This window comes from Cornus florida, unplaced genomic scaffold (genome assembly GCF_030987335.1).
Source record: "Cornus florida cultivar Cherokee Brave unplaced genomic scaffold, ASM3098733v1 CherokeeBrave_3.0.0_Hap2_Chr10, whole genome shotgun sequence".
Lineage (NCBI taxonomy): Eukaryota > Viridiplantae > Streptophyta > Magnoliopsida > Cornales > Cornaceae > Cornus > Cornus florida.
Genome location: NW_026775580.1, coordinates 114,874,650 through 114,890,737, shown reverse-complemented (window position 1 = coordinate 114,890,737; position 16,088 = coordinate 114,874,650). Strand labels below are relative to the sequence as shown.

The 16,088-nt window shown below is 37.1% G+C and overlaps 1 protein-coding gene and 1 long non-coding RNA gene across 2 annotated transcripts in view; one reads left to right on the top strand and one right to left on the bottom strand.

Moving 5' to 3' along the window:
* LOC132277437 (uncharacterized) overlaps nucleotides 1-8,695 on the bottom strand; it is a 42,045-nt gene extending 33,350 nt beyond the window's left edge. The window contains exon 1 of the long non-coding RNA XR_009471018.1: nucleotides 8,540-8,695. This is a non-coding gene — a long non-coding RNA (uncharacterized LOC132277437). The remainder of the gene's footprint in view (nucleotides 1-8,539) is intronic.
* Nucleotides 8,696-9,265: 570 nt separating this feature from the next.
* On the top strand, nucleotides 9,266-12,841 carry LOC132277420 (peptidyl-prolyl cis-trans isomerase CYP28, chloroplastic). The gene is made up of 2 exons (XM_059779283.1): nucleotides 9,266-9,990; nucleotides 12,376-12,841. Exons 1-2 carry the CDS (start codon nucleotides 9,309-9,311, stop codon nucleotides 12,582-12,584), a joined length of 891 nt encoding a protein of 296 aa, XP_059635266.1. The 5' UTR covers nucleotides 9,266-9,308; the 3' UTR covers nucleotides 12,585-12,841.
* Nucleotides 12,842-16,088: the final 3,247 nt, after the last annotated feature.

The following is a 16,088-nucleotide window of genomic DNA, read 5'->3' as shown; positions in this document are numbered from 1 at the left end:
CGTCGATATCTGCCATGGTTGTCAACTAAATCACCCTCATCAGGTAATAATTTTATATTTGGGTCCATAGGAGCATCAGCAAGGCGACTACCTAACATACCTGTTTCTTTTAATAAGTCCAACACACATTTCCTTTGACATAGACTTATACCTTCCTTGGATCTAGCAACCTCAATACCCAAGAAATATTTGAGTTTGCCTAGATCCTTAGTGTGAAACCGATTCTGCAAGAACAATTTCAACTTTGCAATGCCGTAGTATTATCATCTGTTATAACAATATCATTTACATATACCACAAGAAATATAAAGCCAGTTTTAGTATGCCGGTGAAATACCGAATGATCTATCTGGCATCTGTTAAGGCCAAAGGAAAGTGCCGCCTCGGAGAATTTTCAAAACCAAGCCCTTCGAGATTGTTTCAATCCTTACAAGGCCTTCTTAAGGCGACATACAGCATAACGAGACTCCCCCTGAGCAACAAATCCAGGTGGTTGCTCCATATAAACCTCTTCATGTAAGTCACCATGCAAGAAGGCATTTTTCACATCTAATTCGAACAACGGCCAATTACAATTGGCGGCAATGGAAATAAGGATTCAGATAGAAGAAATCTTCGCAACAGGGGAAAAAGTCTCATCATAATCAATACCATAGGTTTGGGTGTATCCCTTTGCAACAAGGCGAGCCTTCAATCGCTCAACGGACCCATCATGGAGATATTTGACAGTGTATACCCACTTACAACCAACCGGTTTGGAACCGGGAGGTAAGGGAACAAGGTCCCACGTCCCATTATGATGAAGAGCATCCATTTCATCTATCATAGCCTTGCGCCAATCTGCATTAGACAGAGCATCCTGCATAGTCTTCGGAACAACAGTTGCAGATAATGTAGATAAAAAACAAGAAAATGAGGACAATACATTATGATAGGAAACAAAGTTAGATATGGGGTGTGCAGTGACACAAGAGCGAATACCTTTACGCAACGCAATAGGAAGATCATCAGTAGCAGAAGCCTCAATAGAAGTAGACAATTGGGGGGGGGGGGGGGGGGGGGGGGGGGGGGGGGCTACTTGTGATCATCGACTATACACTTGAAGTGGCTGTGGCACTTGAGGTGGTGGTGACACTGGAAGTGGTTGTGGTGGGTCACAAGGTGATGAATGTGACACAACAAGTAACAGAAGCAACAACTCGGTATCTAAAGACAAACCATGTGAAGAAAAATAAGGAGTGTTCTCAAAAAGGTAATGTCCATGCACACAAAAGCACTACAAGTGCTAGGATCCCAACATTTATAACCCTTTTGAGTCCGAGAGTACCTAATAAAGACACACTTAATGGCACGAGGAGACAATTTATCAGTGCCAGGGCGTAATATGTGAGCAAAACACACACACCCAAAAACACGAGGCGGCGATGCAAATAACGGCCGAATAAGAAAAACAAAGGAATAAGGGCATTTCCAATTAAGAACAGAAGATGGCATACGATTAATTAAATAAAAAGCAGTTAAAACAGCATCGCCCCAAAATGCCTTTGGAATATGCATATGGATCATTAATGTCCGAGCTATTTCAATTAAATACCAATTTTTCCGTTTGGTACGCCATTTTGTTGGGAGTATAAGAACAAGAAGTTTGGTGCAAGATACCACGAGTGTCACAAATACTAGAAATAGCATCTTTGACATATTCCATAGCATTATCAGATTGTAAGGTTTTTATAACACAACCAAATTGGACCTCAATTTCTTTTAAAAATAATTGAAATATGGAAAAAAGTTCAGAACGGTCTTTCATTAAAAACAACCAAGTCATCCTTGAATAGTCATCAACAAAGGTAACAAAATAAGAAAAACCTGAGTGACTAGTGTGACGAGTAGGACACCAAATGTCCGTACGCACCAACTCAAATAAAGAAGACCGACAATTAACAATACGACGAGGGAAAGGCACTCTATGGTGCTTACCCAGCTGACAAGACTCACAATTTAAAGTAGACACCGACTCAAGGAAAGGTAATGCATACTTCAAATACCGCAACGAGGGATGACCTAACCTATAATGCCACTGGTATACAAACGTCTGGGAATGTAAAGCAACAGTGGAAGGTTTGCAATCCAAATAGTATAGGCCATTTCTGTTAATGCCCCTGTCTTCTTTGTGCTGAGGTCCTGAAAGACACAAAACGAAGGATAAAATGTGACAAAACAATTTAGTGCTTAAGTTAGTTTACTTATAGATAATAAATTAAAGGGAAATTTTGGGACCAATTGCACAGAAGATAAAGAAATGGATGGGGTTAGTTTAAGTGTTCCTTGGCCAATAATGGAACATGTTCTACCATCAGCCAGAGTAACAAAAGATGAGGAACTAGACTTCTGAAAATTAGAAAATAGAGATTCATCACCTGTGAGATGGGTAGAGGCTCCAGAGTCAATAACCCAAGGGGATGTTGAAGTCTGTAAATCGGACAAGCATGCAATATTACCTGATTGCGCAAAGTTAACCACATCAGTAGAGTTGGGATGTTCCCGGTTGACCAAGGCATCAAACTCAGCTCGTGATAGTGTCACGTTGTCACTAATAGATGCAAGTGATGGCAAGACAGAAGTCTGGCCAAGAGAGGGATGAGACCCAGCAATGTCAGAGGAAGACATTACTTGATTTGCCCATGCTGGTTTCCATGAAGAGCCCAACAGTTCTCAACAGAATGGTTAGGACCCCAATAATGACTACAGAAGCGAGTATCAGTACGTCCATGACCACGGCGACTGCGACCTCTATCACGGCCACCACCATCACGAGAACCACTCAAATTTCCTCCATACCCTCTGTTGCTACTAGGAGTATCACAGCCTCTAGAGAATTGTGGAGAGATAGGAGGAATCATCATAGCTGAATTTTCTTTCACAGTAGACTTCCCGTGTGATTGTTGTTCTGAAACCCGAAGTAATCGGGCATAAATGTTACCCAAAGATGGGAGTCTTCCATCACCAGCAAGGATTTGGTCCCGAATATTTTGAAGGCTAGGGTGCAAACCAGCAAGAAAAATGGAGACAGAAAATTCTTCACGTTGTCGCTTGAGAACCTCAAGATCAGTAGTCAAGGGATGGTACTGATTCAACTCATCTAACAAGCTTTTGAAAATGCTATAATACTCACCGATGCCTGGACCAGAGGGGTCAGATTGACGAGAATGGAATATCCTCTCATACAGTGAATATATGCAAGATAACATTCGTATCCATAGAGTAGGTTTCTTTAACTGCATCTCATATTCCCTTTGCAGTGTTGACAAACATAAAAGTGGATGCAATGGAAGGTTCCATACTGTTCCACAACCAAGACATAACCATATAGTTATCAGTTTCCCAATCATCATATGTCGCTGATGTTTTAGATGGAGGATCATCTGTAAGAAACTTCAGCTTTCGTCGGGTGCCTAAAGAGATCTTCACTGCTTGAGCCCATAGTAAGTAATTGGAATTACTTAATTTCATAGTTGTAATTTGGAGCCCGACATGATCAACATGTGTTGCGGGAGATTGAATTACAGTAGACCCAAAAGCAGCAGTTGAAGATTCAGACATGGATTTAATGCCACAAAAAAAAAAAAAAAAAACAGAAGCAGAATACAGGAAGAAAGAGAACAGAGTAGAACAGACCCGGATCAGTGAAATAGGGTCGAACCAGACCCGAATCTGAAAACGGGCCGGATCTGCCGATCTAGATTTATCTTGAACCGGATCTCTACAAAACCGGTTTAAGTGAACCTAGATCGGGATAGCCTAACCTGATCTGGAATAACTATGCGCCTGCAACCAAACACTCCCCTTCTCCTTCACAATCAGCGCCGGCAAGGACCACAGTCTGCTGCCGTCAACAAACAAACAAGGATCCAAGACCTCCACAAGGTGAAGCCCCAACCACAAATCAATTAACAACCAAAGGAAGACAGCAAAGCCACTGCAAAGCCCTCTCAGTTCCAAACGAAGCCACCGACCACAAAAACAGTCACAACGGCGACTGCACACGACAACCACCGGCGTCAACAAACGGAGAGATTTTCACACTGCAAACTCTTCGCCGACAGTCCAGGAATGATTGTCGATGAAGAGAAAAAAAAACACGTCCAAGAGTGGCCGGATCGACAAATGAACAGCGATCCCTTCACGAGCTAGTACACACCCTAGCACCGCGGTAGCAACATCAATGGCCGGATCTACGTTCTGATACCATGTGAAAATGCAAGACTATAGAGAGAGATGATAGAGTGAGAGAGTAGATGGATGATACACAGAGAGAGAGAGAGAGAACATATTAGAGGCGTTGCCCTCTTCTTCATATTTCCTTAACCCGAAAACATAAAAGGGTATATATACAATACAAGAAAGGCCTATTTACATAATGGCCACAAACCCTATATCTAATTACAATAGAACCCCAACATAAATACAAATATACATATAAATGTTCTTACAAAGACAACAATGTTTTGTCAATTTCTTTATTCTTACACCAGTAACCCAGATATGATTGAAAAAAGGAATTTCAGTACAATATTTTTTCACCAACAAGTTGAAGATTCTAAAATAATAAATGATTTTCATAGCAACATCAATAAAAATATAAGGTTAGCAATACAAAGATTTCATTCTAACTGCAAAAGTGAAATAAAAAAATAACACTGACCAAAAAGAATGCACTATCCAGCGCCATTTCATATATAAACTAGAAGATTCCACAATGGATTTAATAATTTTACAATAAAACAAATTGTACATGACTTACATAGCAACATCAATAAAATTTTAAGGTTAGCATACAAAGATTCTATTCAGCACTGAAAATTGGGCCACAAGCAGCTTGCTCTATATGTGGTGAAAACTGTGAAACCCTAATTTAGAACCATATTCTTTTAGAATTTTGTCTTCTCTTATCTCACAATTAAACCTTACAAATTTTAATATATATACATATTTTTTTCCCTAGTTATATATACATATATATCACAATCAACTGTTCCAATGAATAAGCAGCAGGAAATGTTAAGGCAGGTCAAAGTTTAGAGTTAGAAATAAAAAGAAAAAAGTGACGAAATTTTGACAAGCACACACACACACACACAAAACAATTCCATGGTCTGTCTTAAAAGCCTATTTACATAGATGAAAATGAAAATAAAACAGTGTGGATATAAACGTTACAAGATGGATGCCACAATACCCACGTCCATCTGTTTTCAAAGAGTTCTCTCTCTACATAACAGAGTGCACTCCCCCCACACCTCCTCCCACCCCAATATCTCTCTCTCTCTCTCTCTCTCTCTCTCTCTCTCTCTCTCTCTGTGTGGACCCTAAATACTTGGATCAATAAATACAAAAGAACATACCCATATCACAATGGATTAAAGACCCAAACAATTCACCCAAAAGAAAAAAAAATGGACCAGGGCAGATGTCATGGGACAAGAAATAAAGGTTGCTAAACGATTTTTTATTTTTTCCATGTGAGCCAATCAACCTTCCAGTTTCCAAAAAAGACCTCTTGAACTGAGAATTTAAGACACCGTCATAACAGGAAACAAAAACGTGGTAAAAACTGCCATGTACGTAGTTTTCGGGATTCACTGATTATCAATTTCCTCTAACTTCAAAAATGGAATGTAAGAAGTACCCTTTTCTATATAATTGATAAATCTAATTTCCTATAAAAACCCCTTCTTTTTGTATTCTCTTCACCTGTGCAAAAAATGCAGCTTTTGTAAAAGAAAATGTTTTTCACCCAAACCAGTAAAGAATATTTACATATCCCATTTTTCACCCACATTCTTAATCTTACTGTGTAATGCAGAACATGACATATCAAGTTAAGACAACATATTTTAATGTTCTGTCTAGAGTGAAGGAAGAAATCGCCTTAACATTTGGAATTACGCAAATGAGCATGGGACAATTATTTTTATCATTGTCATCACCATAAAAAGGGAACAAGAAAAGGTTAAATTGCATAACCACGTAATATGTCCAGGTGTGGGCCATTTACTTGTATTACTCAACACTTTAACCCACATCCTTTGTTGCCTAGAAACAGTCGTCCAACTCCGGGAACAAAATTCATAAAAATCCATTATAGTTAGTTAGTCAAGAAACACAAACTTCCTGAACAACCAAAGCTATAATATTCCTCCCTACAATAACTTGCAAACCCAAGCCAAACCAAACAAAGCCAAGCCATCTTTCTCTCAAAATATAATAGGTTCCACAGGAAGGAACAGAGACTTTCCTAGGGAAAAACGTCTTTCTTAAACCCTTAGCAAGGTAACTACATAGGCAAGAACCGTACCAAACTACTCTTGTACTCTACTTGGACATTTTCTCCCTTGGATACTCCCACACTGCCACTCAACAAATACTGATCCCCTGCTCTATATAAACCCATCAAAGAATATGCAAAAGTTCAAGACATTCAAGTTCACTCACACGTACATTTGCTCACCTGCATACCACACACACACAAGACATTCAGGGGAGGGAGGGAGGGAGAGAGAGAATGGCCACTGGAGCAGCAGAGATTATGCTTCCGTGCGTCTTTAATGGAAGCATATCAATGTACGACATGGAAATCGAGCGGAGGCCATACCATCGCAACTGTAGCTGTGCACTGCACAAGTCTAAAGGTGCATGCTTGAATGTGTGTCCCCAACACAGGAATATTTCGTTCTCTAAGAAACAGTCATGGAATGATTATTCCATGTCAATAGCTTCCAAGCTCAGCAGCCCACCAGTCAGGAATAAAGATGATGAAAGTGAAGCTTTCTCATGCAGATAAAGGTAATTCAGACATTATCATATTGATTGTAAAAAGTCTGGTGGAGTTAGAAGGAAAGTTTAGGAATGGAGAAGGTATTTTCTCATTTGTTTCTCTATTTCTAGTTCTTTCGTGCACCCCGACATTTCTAGATGAGTAAGTGCACTGGTTGCTTCTATCTTCATCCTTGTAAATTCTGGTGAGTTTAAGCAAACAATTTGATTCAGTTTCATTGTGTCACTAATGATGGTGCAAATGAATTCAACATATACCAATTTATGAGGTCAAAAAAATTTTAAATGATGTCATTTCCCAAAGAAGCAAAGGTAGGTCAATATCTAAAATTCTAAAATTTTGATAAACCATAATTTATAAACAGGTACATGCATTCAGACACATATACATACACATAAAATAATATATATGAGATGTCTTCATTGTTTTTCTAAAAAAAATTAATATTCCTTTACATTGTTATTTTTCACCATTGTTCAAATATTTCTTGTTTTACCTACTTTCATACTAGTTGAGGTTGAATTCGTTATTAACTTGTCGGGAATATTAAGGAATATTACCTTTCAAAATATATATATATTAAGGAACATTGTTATTGTTAAAAAGTATTATATTTTTACAAAAATAATAATAATTCTTTATTAAGATATATATGAGATGTCTGCATTGTTTTTCTACAAAAATTTAATATTCCTTTATATTGTTATTTTTCACCATTGTTCAAATATTTCTTGTTTTACCTACTTCAAACTAGTTGAGGTTGAATTCGCTATTAACTTGTCTTCAAAAAATATATATATTAAGGAACATTGTTATTGTTAAAAAGTATTAGATTTTTACAAAAATAATAATAACTCTTTATTAAGATATAAATAGGAGTCCGACCAAAAAACCCACAAAAGTATTAGGTAATTAAAAATAGTGGTCATGACCAAAGATAGGACTTATCATTTCTTTTGAGTCTTCAACAGAGAAAGCGATTATATCAAGAAGGAATACACAACAAGAAGAAACACTATATAGAGGCATTTTGTATGGCAACAGGGACCCGTTTCTATATATTCACATATATAATGTCCCTGATTTATATTCAGTGATGCCTGCAGGAATCCCTAGTTGTTTTGTTTCAAATATGCATACGCATGTATTATATATATACAAACATATATATATATATATATATATATATATATAACCACGTTATATTTGAGATGTCTTCATTGGTCTTCTATAAGAATTTAACAATCCTTTCTTAATATTTTCATATTCCACCATTATTCATATCATAGTAGAGGTTGAATTGTAAACTTGTTTAAAATATTAAAGAATAGTAGCTATCAATAAAAATAAAAATGTAACTAGGAGTCTGTTCAAAAACTATTAAATGCATTAGATAATAATAAAAATTAGAGCCCATGACAAAAGTAAGACATTAGGTCTTTAAGTCTTCGATGAGGAAGGCGACTATATCAAGAAGAAAGATCACAACACATTAGCTCTTGTCCAGATGTACAACTATATAAATGCATCTTAGTCGTTTTCCATGAAGTCCAAAACACAAATCAACGACGAGTACATTCACAAAGGTAATTCCGTATCCTTACTCATACATACGGAATAGATATGCATATGCTTTTGCACATAATTTTGCACACAGTGACACACACATATATATAACAACATTGAAGACCAAATGAGACAAACCTGATAGACAATAGGAGAGAGAATGAGGTTTGGGCGAAGGAGAATCACGACATTAGAAGAAGAAAAAAAAAACCTAGAAAAACTGGAGTCAATCGAAACATTGAAACTTGGCATCCCTTTCTTGCCTCCATTGATGTCAATCGAAGCTGGATTGAATTGCTATTGACCCTAGTCCCAACTAGCAACGGCTAGCTGTTTTGTTTGGGGCCTAATCTCTTTGGTATTAGGCTTGGGCTGGCTCTAGCCTGGGCTAATTTGATTTACCATCCAACTTGTTGGGCCTTTTGTTCTTGGCCCATCCTAGTCGGTACATATATATACAATTTAATTCAGTTTCCGGGAAAAAGAAAATCAATCTCTTATTTTCCTGTTTCTTACAACTAGAAAAAAAAAAAAAAAAAATTTCTTTGTCAGAACTAGAATATCAACCTGAAGAGTCAGAGGGGTACTACTGTTATGTTAATTTTAATCAATAGAAATTAATTTATTGCAAAATAAATATTTTCATTTATTCATTTACTCAAAAAAAAAAATATATTTTTATTTATTCATTTTCTTTTTTTTACTTATTACCAATTTACCATCATATAGATGATTGACGTGGCATGGACGATCAGTATTAATCAGGTCCCACACATGAGAGCCGATTGGTTTATCCATTAGATCAAAGGTGGGCCCCACTTGTCTTACTCTGTGGTACTCACACATCCTCTCTTTCTCTCTCCGCCATGGGCTGCTGCACCACTTGCGTGTGGTATGCACCGTCGTCATGGGCTGCTCCACCACTCTCTCTTCGCCTCTTCTCCCCCACAACCACCACCACCGCAACCCTAACCCTAACCCTAAACTTCACCTCACGCGCCGCTCCATCCTTTTCCTCTCCACCTCCGTCTCCCTTCCCTCCACCCTCTCCTCCGCCACCACCTCGCCACCACCAGACACCACTGTCACCGATAGAGTCTTCATGGACTTCAGCATATGCCCAAATTACTTCCAAAACCGAACCCTGGGCGACGAACTCTCTCTCTGCACCGACACGGAACCCTTGGGCCGCCTCATCCTCGGCCTCTACGGCAACCTCGTCCCTCTCACCGTCTCCAATTTCAAAGCCATGTGTTGCGGTTCGTCCGGTTCGACCTACAAGGGTACTTTGGTTCAGAAAATATTCCCCGGCGAGTTCTTCATGGCCGGCAGGCAAGGCCGGCGAGACAGGGGAGAGGTGAAGCCGCCGTTAGATTTGGTTCGGAACACTGAGACCGTCGATTCTAGGGCCTTTATGTTAGGCCATTCGAGGTCAGGACTTGTTTCGCTTTGCTTGTCAGAGAATGATGACTATGATGAGATTAAGCTCAACCCAGATTACCGAAATGTGGAGTTCTTGATCACCACTGGACCTGGTCCATGCCCTCAGCTTGATAATAAGAACATTATTTTTGGTACTGTGCTTGAAGGTGAGTTCAAATTTAAGTGCATTATTATGTTTTATCATTATATCAACTATAAATATATTATGCTGATTTTTAATTTTCAATTTGAAGAATTGTTTAACTGTTTTGGATGATTACGCTGATTTTTATCTGCATTGTAAGGCTTATAATTTACTTCTGTTATTCAATAATTGTTGATTTTGGTTCAAGTTCTTGGATGATTATGCTGATTTTTATCAGCATTGTAAGGCATAGAATTTACTTCTTTTATTCAATAATTGGTGATTTTGGTTCAAGTATGAATATGTGCCAGTATAGACCATCATGATATGAGTGTCATTGTCTTTTGAAACTAGGTCATTCATATAATTTGGGTTGCTTGAAATTTGAAAAAGAGGAGTTATTCAATTTAATTTAAACCATGTTATGGCTTTTCAAGTCCAAAGAACAGAGCCAGAGAGACGGAGAAGATTGGGGTTTGCAAACATATGAATATTACTTGGAAGTTTGCGTTACATGAAAAATTATTTGATCTATCTTGCGATGACTTAGCTGGGCCAATCAAACTGATAGATGCTGGTTCTGTACATCTGCTGCTGCCTTTTACTACTTAACTAGTTACTGCTGATTGTTTCTATATATTTTTTGGTTGTTGCTGCTTTCTAGATTCTATCAACCGTTCTTTGGGTGAATAAGATTGACCCCAGCCATTTAATTGTGAAAGTATTTGAAGCAGTCAGTTATTAAAAAAAAATGAGTTTAGAACTTCTAAAAGTAGCTTGAAAGACTTTTGCCTGGACAAATATTATTGGGCAAAATGGAAAATCATTTTCTTATGTAGCCAATCCCAAATAGTTGGGAAAATACTTTGTTAAGCTGAATTGAGTAAAAATTAATTGATATTGTTACATTTTATAATTTCCGTTGAGGTCAATGATCATCTCACGTGTGATTAAATTTCCGTAGTTTTGCTACATCAAAAGACATTACCAATTCACCGTAGTTGTATTTTTTTGTTTTTGTTTTGTTTGATAAGTAATTCACCATAGTTGTGTAAGGAAGCAAGTTTTCAAATTCTTGTTTTTTTTTATTCCAAGTATTGGTTTCCTTCTTCTTGTGTGCATGTGGGGCTATGCAAATAACCATTTTGCATGAGCATGACTGAATGTGACGACTCTGTGGGGGGGGGGGGGGGGGGGGGGGTGCGTGCGGGTGCGAGACACTGGGCGAGCTACCACACTGGTACGTTACGGGTGTCATGATCCCACATTGGAAAAGGTGAAGTGTTATATGTTGGTTTAACACCCTTCTATGACAATGCATTTTAAAGCCGTGATGGACGTGAACCCATCAGAACTCCACAGTTAAGCATGTTTATGCGGAAGCAGTACCAGGATGGGTGACCTTCTGGGAAGTCTGGTCCGGGTGAGCCAAAAGCGGATAATATTGTGTTGGGTAGAGTGAAGGTTGTTACACTGAATGTATTGGTACCTCAAGAATCTACAATTCTATTCTATTGAGAGTGTGATTAAAAAATTTGAGTTTGAAATTTGAATGCAATATATCATGGTTGCTATATTGTATGCATGGTGATATTTGTATGCTTTATTCTAACTATTCAAGATATGAATTGCAGACTGTATTCGAACTTTTCTGTGTTCAATATTCTTGCTTTCTTCCTACTAATCCACTTTGTGTGCTTTTTGGTTTTTCTTTATCCCTCTTGTGGATTCTGTACTTGAGATTCTTTGTGCTTGTTACAACCATCTTGATTCTCCTCTATTATTTTCAGAACCTTTTCTAGCTGTGTTAATTGTTATTAATTGTAGGTCCAGATTCTTGCGTTTAGGCACTACTTGTTCAAAATATTGCAGTCACAACCTTTATTAATCATGAATTTGAATAGAATTGTTAGCTTGTGAATGTGGTTCCTCAGGAGTTCAAACACATCTTTATAAAAATCATGCTTTTTGACTTTTAGAAATTACAGTTATTGTGGTAAGTATTATAACCAGCTTAGCCAACTATGAAAATATATTATCCTGTACTAGCTTGTGGTGTAAAAAGTTATGCAGTTTTATCAAAAGCCTTAGCAAATGTGATATTGGGTCTGTTCATTTGACATGTAATATTTTCATATGTTTACTAATATCAACTGCTATTCTGTAGAATTTCATAACAAAACAAAGATGTACAAATTGTAAGATCTTTTCTATGATTCTTTTACTTGCAATTAAATTGATGTAGAAACTGAAACTTACCATCGTCCCTCACAAGAAGCAGCACCTGAACACACAGCACACAAAAGATTGTTTTTACCAAAAGAATGCAGTAGTAGTAATTCCTGAAGAAAATTCATGCTGCTTTGTCACAAATTTAGTTTCTGACCTCAGTTGAATTGAGTTTCAGGGTTGGATATCGTGACAGCAATAGCTTCAATCCCTACATATAAACCAGGTGAAAGAATCCGCCAATACAACGGTTTTGCCGAGTTTCTTGGAGATGAAAGAGCCAAAAATGCCCGTGCAATCTGGAACAAGCCTCTTAAGACTGTCTATATCAGCGACTGCGGAGAGCTGAAAGTGGCAAAGCCTTCCCTTCCTCCTAGTCTCCCTTAGCACCATATAAGTGTTCGTTCGGTATCCATGACATACATTTGTTTGTTACTTGTTAGTAATCTTGACAAAGATTATTTCATAACTTATATACGTTGAAAAGAAAACAAACTCTCTTAGTCATAAAAGTTGAAAAGTAATCATAAAAATTGTATTAGAGGTTGAAGAGTAATCATAAAAATTGTCTTATTGCCCCCTCATACTCATGAATTGTATTTAACTTATTAATCCAATAAATATAGTATGTGACTTTCTGATTCTGGCTTGTCTAGCAAATCCACCACCTTACGGTTCAATTTGTTATATTTAAATAATTGTGTTTGAGTCTGGCCTTAGAAGGATGTGGTATGGTCCTGCTTAGAGTCGCTGCAGTGTCCATGGTTTGTGATTTAGGAACAGTAGAAGGCCCATAACGTATGTCCAACAGTCCATGGCTCTGCAGCAAGTCCAATAATTTTTTTCTCCGCCCTTAAAAACAGGCCCAACAGTTACACGCCACAAAAGACATCAAAAAAGTGTAAAAAAATCTACTGAAAAAACGCTACAACTTTTTTTCCCCTATTAATTGGTCAAACTGGAGGAATTAAATTTTCCGTAAATTGTTGTTAAAAATATCTTCGTCTGTTTTTTCTGTAAATTGTTGTTTCTTAAGCTAGCTGTGTTGAAACAAAGTATTGGCTTAATAGATTTTTTCTCTTTCTTTTTCTTTTTCTTTTTCTTTTGGGGGTAAAGTCGTTGGGCTTAAAAGTTGGGTCTGCTGGTTCCCACAAACACGGTAGAAAGCAGCTGTATAGGCCAGCCAATATGGACAAGTCATAACAAAAGTCTCGTCACAAGTTTATCCTAAACAGAGAGCTAAAGTACAATCCAATAGAAAGCATGAAATTCTAAGAGAATCTAAAAGGGGACCACTGACATTTTTGCCAAACATGTCCCCGCGAAAAGCCCAACAAAGGTGAAGTTTTGGGTTTTACCAAAGTGACCACAAAAAAGATGGAACAGCGAGCTATAAATATACCCATGTGGGATCAAATCCTAATGTCATTGCACAGCCTTGTCACAAAACCAAATTTTACTACAAAATGGAAGGGGACCACTGACATTCAACCAAACAAGTCCTTGTGAAAAGGGACCTTTTGAATAGTGAGTTTTTGGATTGGGAATAGCAAGTTGAAATAGTGTGGCTTTAAATGGCTGTATGCATCCCCAAGGGTTAGGAGGGATCATAACACAACCAGCTTTTATGATTAACCAATCCTTTCAAAGCTCCATCAACATCTTTGGCCTAATGGCCCACCATCTAATTATCAATTCTTTTATTTCAGTTGCTTGAAATTTCGAAAAAGAAAAAAAAAAATCCATGTTCAATCAAATTAAGTTGAAGAGTACCTCATCATTCCTTTCATTTTGATTCTTTTTTGCCTTAGCATCACTCATTTCAACCCCCCAAGAGCCAAACTATCAATCTTGTGTGAATTACTATGTGACCCTTGTAGCTAATTGCAGAGCAGCTCACACACACATACACACACACTGATCCATCCATTTCCTATGACAGATTCATCTTCTTATCCATCAACAGATATAGTGCAATTTGTGTGTACACAAACACGCCCATACATAAATGTTTATATTGAGTGGGCCTCTTTGACAGACTCATGTTCTCATCCATCTAGTCAAATTGTTATTTCGGAATTTCTAGTCTTTCATTTGGAATATCAAACACAATAAATAGCATGTAGGTGGGAGATTCATTTGATGGTGGGCTCTATATACAAAAATAATAATCATCACAGTTTAATTAGTTTCATAAAGTCCCTTTTTTTTCATTCTTTTCTATTACAAGAAAATATTATATACAAAAATGGACCATTTGAATGAGAATCTTTCTAGGTTTCTATTCTCTTGTTCTTTAGTCTTTTGTTAGTTACAACATTCAAACAAATCTCAAAATTTATATTATCCCTAAAGAAAGTATGTTATTTCTCTAAAGTTTTATTATTTTAATCATGGCGGTTCAACCAATTTAATATTGGTCGTTTGTCATTTGACATCAAGCCATTTACCTACTAATAGCAGAATTTAGCACCTGAGTTTTATATTAAACCTACACCTGTTTGGTCGCCTAGTTAGTAAAGATACTCCGTTTGACTTACCCCATCCTCTCCCATTCTTTCCTTGCTAGGTTAAAAATAAATAAATAAAACTATAGTTATTTGTTAACCCCAGTGATGACTTTAGTCTTTTACCAACTCACTTGACCCAGCTAATTTTCTAGGACGTTTGGAAAATGAATTAATCTTAACACTAGTATTATCTAACTCTATTAAATTGTGAAGATCGACTTATTTACATAGTGAAAGAGTAATACCACTCATAAGTGTCGTATGGTGCCAGCCACATGGCATATTGACAAGTCAAAAAATACATTGTCAACATGGTCAACAAACAAGGCTCGTTAAAAAGTCAAAAAAAAAAAACAAAAAAACCAAAAAAAAACTAGACCACATGACGAGTCATCAAATCTTGATGAGACAATCCTGGAGTCCAGCAAAAACCCTTAACACATGTCACGTCTTTAACTCTCGAGAAAATAATATTCGAGTTCAATAACAAAACCCTAACAATACCAGAGGTCATCAAATCTCGACAATACAATCTCAAGTCCAACAAAAACCTTATATTAGGTCATCAAACCTTGATAAAACGATCCTCGAGTTCAAAAAAAAAAAAACTTCTGGTGTCACGTCAGATCACCAAACCTTGAGAAGACAATCCTCGAACCCAAAAAGAAATCTTAATGTATCACCACACCTCGAGGATAAATGCACAGCATTCTATGACCTTGAGCCAAAATTGTAAGGTATGAGGTGGGATAAAGGTAGTGACGGGTCTCAATAATAAGACCATTGCAATAGAATGAATCCCAGTAGGATGGGGCTAGATTGAGGGCCGAGTGTCGAACCTCAAGGACCGTGTTAGTGAATTGTAAAGCAATCAAGATAATTTCCGGTTTAAATGTAAATAAAAGCTAAAATTAAATTAAATTAAGATATGAAAATATCCAGGAAGAAAGGCTAAGGGATTGACTTCACCACTAATCGCATAACAATGGCCAATTCTATTAAATCGGAAAAAATTACTCTAAATATAATTACTAATCATGTGACTACAAACTCACAATGATATCGTCAAGAGGATTTACATAATCAAACATTGAGTATACCCCATCTTTAGTTAGCACAAATTGTCTACCTAACTAATCTAAATTAAGGTGTAGTACAACTTGTCTTCCCTAGGTATTGTTTATCAAATTGCTTATTTAAGTGTCAAGGAAACCATTGCATGATCTCTATTCTCAAAATCACAGAAAATATAAATAAGTTGATTTCAATTTAAACAAAACAAATTCTAAGGCAAGATAATGATTTTATTAAAACTGAATATAAACATGAAATCCAATTGCTTAAAAGTCCCCAAATCATGCATTCATTGTACAAGAGCAAA